This window comes from Corticium candelabrum, chromosome 18 (genome assembly GCF_963422355.1).
Source record: "Corticium candelabrum chromosome 18, ooCorCand1.1, whole genome shotgun sequence".
In the NCBI taxonomy this organism is placed as follows: domain Eukaryota; kingdom Metazoa; phylum Porifera; class Homoscleromorpha; order Homosclerophorida; family Plakinidae; genus Corticium; species Corticium candelabrum.
Genome location: NC_085102.1, coordinates 2,259,876 through 2,267,821, shown reverse-complemented (window position 1 = coordinate 2,267,821; position 7,946 = coordinate 2,259,876). Strand labels below are relative to the sequence as shown.

Here is a 7,946-nt window from a genome sequence, read left to right as displayed (position 1 = left end):
TTCGAAAAAACTGTTTCTGAACTTATATAAATAATTAATTAATTGTTAATCATATGTATTATATTATTATTTGTAAAGAGACGGTTTTTTAAAGTCAATTTTTAATATGAACCAATCCTAAATATAATACTTTTGATATTAATCGGAGCCATTGTTAGGCAAGCAAGTTTCTCTACTCTAGCAGCGTAATATTAGAAACTCTACAAATACATTAAAAATTTTCATTACGCATTGCAAAGGATATAGCTAAAAGTTCTGCTTTCTGTAAGCTGACCAAGCGGCCAAGGCATGAAACATGGAGCAGTGCATTGTGGCAAACCACTGAAGGTGTCTCGCGAGCCATTGAATTGTTGAATCAGTTGTGAAACCTAAAATTGTATCGTAGGCATATCAATTTATTGGATAGATTTTATGTCACGCTCTTACAAAAAGATGGCAAGACAAGATTGTAATAATAAGGATTAATTAAAGCAACCTAATTTGTTTATAATAGATTATGTAAAATGTTTGGGTGATAACAAAACACGAGATCATTTTGTGCTCGTGTTTTATTATGATGTACTCGTAAGCCATGTATACATACATATATATATATATATATATATATATATATATATATATATATATATATATATATATATATATATAGTAAATATATATATACATACATATATATATATATATATATATATATATATATATATATATATATATATATATATATGGTTCTGGGCCGCTTCGCTTGAAGCGCCACAATGCTCTATGTGATATTCTGTATCGATATCTGCTAGTGGATAATGCTGGGTCTCGTAGAGAACAGTGTTTCTCCAGCGAAAGTAACGACAGGCCTGGAGACGTCTTCCACCCGGATTTCTTACAAGGAAAAGCTGCTTTTTTTGACATCTCAGTTAGAAATTCTTTTACCAATCATTTCATCAACAGTTGCTCTACCAAAGCAGGAGCTGCCGCCGAAGCTGGCGAAGTTCAGAAAGACCTTCGCTACGATTCAGACGTCACAAGCGCAGGAGCCAGTTTTTACCCTATGATTGTTGAGACATATGGAACATGGTCCACATACAGCTTGGAGATCATAAAAGTGATTGCAAGGAAAACTTCAGTTTTGAACAAATTACCTGTTAGCAGAATAGTATGTAACATACATGAACAACTAGCAGTACGACTTTGGCAGTATAATGCCAGGATGGTTTTGGACAGGCTACATTTGGTCTGTCATGGAGAGTAAAATAAAATATATATATAAAGAAAAAAAAAATTAAAAAAAAAAAAAAAAAAAAAAAAAATATATATATATATATATATATTTATATGCATCTATATATATATATATATATATATATATCTGTCTGGACACAGCTGTTGATGCCTTGTCGTCATATATTACAACTCATGGTTCTGATCCTAATCTTTGTTGTCTAAAAATTGACATGTCTAGCGCATTCAATGAATGCCATCGCTCTTCCTTCCTGCAGCGCTTGCACTGTGTCTTTCCTTCTCTCTATGGTTGGTCGCAGTGGTGCTACCATTGCGAAGGTTTTCTTCGGTTTGGTGATGCCTGGATCAAGTCCTCCGCTGGAGTACATCAGGGTGACCCGCTTGGACCGTTGCTTTTCTAATTAGCCCTTCTAGAACTGTTAGATGACATTGGGACTTCCAAAGGTATCAATGTTCAGTTATGGTACCTTGACAATGGTGCTTTCGTGAGCTCTCGTCATGCTATAGCTCATCTCCTGGATATCTTGCTGTCTATGGGACCATCCTTTGGCCTAGATGTGAATGTGAACAAATGCGAGATATTCTGGCCTTCTGGAGACCAGGATTTCCCGATATTTGATCCTGAGATTTAACGCACTGTTCGGGTCTCCAATGTTGTTGATTTTCTTGGCTCTCCAGTTTACGAATCAGACACCTATTTTGTTATTTCCGTATCCAAACGGATTGACAATATTCTGGACGAACAGATTCAGTTGTCAGTGTTGGATGACCCTCAGGGGGAACTACATCTCCTCATGAGTTGCCTTGGTTCATGCAAAATGAATCATATTATCAGAACGCTGCCACCTCTCAAACTTTTTGATGAGTTGCTTAGGTTTGATGCTGGCTTACGACAAACCTTTGAAATGCTGACTGCCTCATCTATTTCGGACCAGACACGGCTACAGGCAACCCTTTCCATTCGCCTGGGTGGTGTAGGCCTTCCAGAGGCCAGCAGAGCTTCCTCTGCAGCATTTATTGGAAGCTGCAATTCATCACGTCAGCTGTCATTTCGGCTACTACACAATTCAATGCCAATATCGATCCTTGAAGACGACCCATCATACAACTTGGAAAAAGCGTTGACCTGATCATCCCTGGTGAAACTCAATGCCAACAACATCTGGCAAGTATTCTTCCGGGCTTCAGTGACTGTATAACACCAGTCTATACTCAACATGATATCCAGCAGATCTTGGATAACAACGCGAAATGTAATATTGAAGAAAGCTGTCTCAGCCTACGTGATCAAGCACGACTGAAAGCAGTGACAACTCCTCACTCCGGGACTTGGTTGAGGGCAATTCCTAACCGCAGTCTCGGCCTAGCTATGTCCCCTCGGCAGTTTGTTGTTGCCTTGCGATTTCGTCTGGGAATAGCTGTATTTCCACGTCATCTCACGTCATACAGACTTACATGTAATCATGTCCTTAATGAACATGGCGATCATGCCCTTGGTTGCGGACAGTTGAGAATTAAACGTCATGATGCTGTATTGATGTTATCTACCACTGTCTCTTGAATGAACATGCTGGTACACGTCGTGAACAAGGATGCTCGACTCTGTCCTTTGATAGACCTGGTGATGTTTGTCACCCTGATTTCTCTCAGGGCAAACCTGCCGATTTTGATGTGTCGGTTAGGAATTCATTCGGCCTTCTCACATTATCAACGCTGCAAGTGAATCAGGTGTGGCTGCTGAAGCTGGGGAATGTGAGAAAGATCTTGGACATGATAAGAACGTTGCAGCTGCAAGGGGGATTTTCTATCCTCTAATAGTTGAAACTAATGGAGTGTGGTCAATGCACAGCCTGGAGGTTCTGAAATCCATTGCGAAGAAAACATCTCTGTTCAACGAATTGACTTTTAGTAGAACTTTAAGTAATTTACACGAACAGTTGTCATGTAAGCTTTGGCAGTACAATGGTAAATTGATAGTAGATAAGTTGGCTTTGTTTAGCTATGACATTGATTCTTTTAATATAGTTTTTAAAAATTTGAAATACATACATATATCTATATCTATATATATCGAAATACATACATACATACATACATATATATATATATATGTATGTATGTATGTATGTATGCATGTATGTATGTATGTATTATTTCTGATGTATTTACATGTCCCAATCAGGACCAACTCTACTGTCCAGTGCTAATCTGGATAACAACATTCTTGCATTAAAATGCCACAATTTGACAGAAATTTGTTGTTGTAAATTGCATGCAGACAGATTAATAGACGAATTGTTATGGAATGAAGTTCTACATACAATCACTTTAAAACCTAGGCTACTTGGCGACCAAATTCCTAAAGTTTCAACAACAAGGTAGTGAATACATCACCAGGCTGTGAGACTATCTCATCATGCTTCTGTTCTTTTCAATCTCTCCGACGTCAGCTGCTGCTCCTGCGTGACTGGCTGCTTTGACAAGGTAAGAAGGCATATAAAGAATTTCCAACGGTAAGGTCAAAGTAAGTTGGCAGTCCTTGTTCATAGTCAGGATGAAAATCATCACCTGGTCTTGTTTCACAAGTGCTTTTGCGTTTCATTTCACGGCGACAACAAGGATAATCTACTAGCACTGCATTAAAAATTACTTCACGAAGTGCATTTTGACGTCTTATTCTCACTTTCTGTTCCTGGTTATATCTAAGTAGGTGGTCACCAAACTTATCGATGATGGCATCACATGTACATCGCTTGGTAGCAGGGACTGATGGAAACACTGGAATTCTCAGCCAGATCCATAAAGCTACGATGAACTTCTTGCTAGGCAAGGCGAGGCCTAAGTTGGAGTTAGAGATTGTCCTCAACCATGCACTAACGTGTTGACTTGAAACGGTGTTGAGTCGAGCGCGATCCCAAATGCTGGCGAACTCCTTGAGAGAACAGTATAAATTGGAATCCAGCATGATTTGAAACTGATGTTGACTGGTTGTCCCCATTTCGAAAGTTGTGTTTGGAAGAAGACAGCCTAAATGGTCTTGAGCTGTCTGTTCACCTGGGAATTGAATGGACATACACTCATTCGAGCATAAGCTAATCACCTGTAAACTTTGGAATAAAAGTCGGCACGAAAGCTTGCGAGTGAGACTACAACTTGAAAGATAAGCTGCTGGAGAGCTTCTACATTCTTCCCTCAACCCAAGGCCACCAAGTCGAATAGGCAGTTTAGCCTGATGCAATGAACTCTCAGAAATAGAGCAATCAATTATCTTCTCAAGAGTCTTCCGCATGTTGCTATCAAACTGCTGTCGTTGAGGGGTGTTTTATCAGGTTGAACACAGTTGTAAGTAGGTGGCTAATTTTACAGAGAGAAAGACATGATATCTGCAAATGCACATCAGCTTGGCTGTTTCGAAGATTCTTCAGATTTCTCTGAAATCCCACAATTTTTCAATTCTGCTTTGAAAAACAGTTCTGGAAAAAGTTCTTTGATCCATAGATAGGAGTACTTAGAAACTCAACACCTCCTCTGGTATGTGCCACTCGTTCAATGCTTGATGGAAATTCAGGAAAGGAAGGGTCTCCAGATGGCCAGAAGACTACACATTTCAACATAGTAAGCTGGAGACCATGCGATGGTCTTTTACCCTCATTAGCTCCAGTAATGAAGCAATGGCAGAACGCTCGCCAACAAAGGTTCCATCATCCAGGTACCACAGCTGTAGGGAACATCCTTTGATGGACCCGTTCATCTAGCAGTTTCAGAATGACCAATGATAAGCAAAGGGCCTTGAGGGTCCCTTTGTTGCACACCGGCTGAAGATAAGAGTATACGAGGACCGAAACGAACATCTGCCTATGCGTGATAACACCACTGGACCCATCCAAATAGTTCAGGCAACTCTTGATGCAAACGTTTTAGAAATGCAACACGGTCGCAGTTGCTAAATCCTTTGAAATATCAAGTTTTAGGCAACAGAGTGTTGGATCATGCCCATAGGTAACAATGTAACTGGTCGGATAATGCACTTCTGCCTCCAAAGTTGAAACCACCATGAATACCAACGCCAACTTTCCATGGGGTAGAAATAAATCACGAAGATTACGTTTGACTGCTACACAACATACACAACCAATTAGACGACGAAAGACCTCCTCAACTGCTTTTGGCCGTACATCACCACCTTGCTGCTTCTTGTAGTGAGCCGTCACAAGAGCTTCTGAAAGCCATGAGGAAATTCGTTTGTCTATTTTGCCAGATAAAGCAAATTTATCCAACAATTTAGACTGTCAAGGCATTCTTCTGCTGTTGCAGTTGCAGTTCCTAGGATCGCATCATGTAATTGCTTTGGGAAATCTGGACTAGATGCTCGGGGAAAGGCCTTCAGTCCTTCCACAACTGAAGTTGAACTTACACATAAAGGTTATGGTATGTTATCATGCCATTGTGGTAAAGTGTTAGGTGGATGCCTAGCTGGAATGCCAAGTTATTGACAGGAGCAGAACCACAAGATCTCAAAGTCCACATAGCATCTCCAAAGCGACCCTCACTGGCTAGAAACAAAGCATGACGTGTGTTTATTTGAGATAGATTAGATGATCCGCAAACCGTATTGTGACAACGGGAATTATTTCTGGCATCTATCCACAAGAAAACAAGGTCTCATGATTGCCACTGTCGTAAACGTGACAGCATACAAGCACTAATAACATGTCTCTTCTTCCTTCCTCCTCGAACTGGTGGTCTCAAAACAGCCTTGCAAAGAGAGACAATCGTACAAATCCCTATATATCACAACTAACAGCATCACGAAATTCAGAAGCTAGAACTTTCGAAAGAAGAGGACGAACTTTACGAGGTATGTGACAAACAGATGTAACAGGAAGAGTTGAAATGTCTTCCATTACTGCTTGAAAAATGTCAAATTCTGAAAGGAACTGTGGACAAGTGAACTGTGAAGCTGTCTTCACACCCATCAGCGCCAGATCTCCGATGTCTATTGAACCGTAAGAATCAAGAGGACTTAGCACTGACTCCTGTTGTGACACGTGATTCGACACGTTGGATGACGTGTCTGTGGAAGCCATCTTGGACGCCCATTTGGATTCGCTGGGCCAAATCATCAAACCTCTACACCATGGCCTGCCTGCACCTTCAGTCCAACGACAAAATTTCCACTTACTGGCAAACACAAACACACATCTAGAACAGACCTAGCGCCTACGCTCTTCCAAGAACGAGGAAGAGACAAAGAGTCTTTAGATATATTCCGTATTCAGATAATGCCACGGTGAAGATTTGTTTTGAAAACGATGGCGCAGAGGGGACAAGAAACAGAGCAAGAAGTAGATCCAGGAAGAGACGTCGACGCTGAACGGCAACGGTCATCATCGTGAGAGTCATTTTCGTTGCCGTCATCACCTCCTCCCAACGTTAACTGTGACCACGGTTAAGCAATACAACGACTACTCATCACACTGTGGAGATTCAGTAGCAAGAACGAACCAAGTTCAAATTTGAGACGCGGCCGTGAACATCCGAGATGTGTGTGTGTGTGTGTGTGTGTGTGTGTGTGTGTGTGTGTGTGTGTGTGTGTGTGTGTGTGTGTGTGTGTGTGTGTGTGTGTGTGTCAAAATCATGCTCAATTACTATTCATTGAAATTAATTCTAATGTATAAGCAAACAAACCTTCTCTAGTCACAATTGCTTATAATTAATTGTAAGTTGACTAACGCAATTGCCCATCTAAACTTATTTTAGTACGATATGCCAATAGAACTTTTGTTATCTAGAGCAATTTTTACATTCTAACAATCTTACAATATATGCATACTTATAAGGTTCTGATGTCTAAATTCAAGATTTTGCACGACAGCTCGTTTTTCCTTATTATGCATGCGAGTTCTTCAACAGCGAGACAAGCGATTTCACAACGTACACCATTTTGCATCCCAATACTGATCAATCATTAATCATGAACAAGCTGCCAGCAGTCGTACGTACACAGTCAGAGTGCAATCACCAAGCAAACATTTTCACGTGCAATCAATTACATAAACACAACATGGTCGTCATGGTAAGACGTATGAGTTCAGCCTCTGCTCAGGCTACTCGTCATGACAAGCATCAACATCACATAGAATCGTCATCATGGATAGTGCTGTTCGTAGGCGACGAATTATTTCCGAACATCTTCTGGTATTTGTCAAAGAACGCTTTCCATTCATCAAGTTTGGCAGCCCATTCTTTCATAAACTCGTTGCATGTATCTGTAAGGTCAACACATTACTCTAGTAGATACCTAAAGCGACATTTATTAGAGTCTCATTTGTCATTTGTCTTACCGTGTCTCGGTAGTGATGGGCTTGCATCTGTGCGAACTTAGAACGAAATGCACGAAAACGGGAACGTTCAGTTGTGCACGTGTTAATTAATTAATTAATATGCAGTCACATGCAGTTACCGGATTCGCACGTTGGACCAGCGTATCCTGCTTCACACATGCAGCGTGAGGTCGATCCTTTGAGTTCCACGCACTGCCCGTGCACACAATCTAGACAAAAGTGCGACGCTTAATGCTGTTGATTTCGTTTAATTTATTCCGGGTGGTGATGTTACTGTCTGTTTTGTTATTTGCAGACGTGAAGTAAGAAGACGGAACTTTCAACCAATAAGTGTCTTTGTGCTCCACGACTGTGCAGCTAGTGAAACAG

At 40.6% G+C, this 7,946-nt stretch overlaps 1 protein-coding gene across 1 annotated transcript in view; it reads right to left on the bottom strand.

Annotated features, from left to right (window-relative positions):
* Positions 1–7,296: 7,296 nt before the first annotated feature.
* Positions 7,297–7,946, bottom strand: part of LOC134194137 (putative ferric-chelate reductase 1) — a 1,306-nt gene continuing 656 nt past the window's right edge. The window contains exons 4-7 of the mRNA XM_062663046.1: positions 7,852–7,934; positions 7,697–7,786; positions 7,578–7,613; positions 7,297–7,502 (exon numbers count right to left, since the gene is read on the bottom strand). Of these exons, the coding sequence (XP_062519030.1) occupies positions 7,366–7,502; positions 7,578–7,613; positions 7,697–7,786; positions 7,852–7,934 (346 nt within the window). The 3' untranslated portion in view covers positions 7,297–7,365. The remainder of the gene's footprint in view (positions 7,503–7,577; positions 7,614–7,696; positions 7,787–7,851; positions 7,935–7,946) is intronic.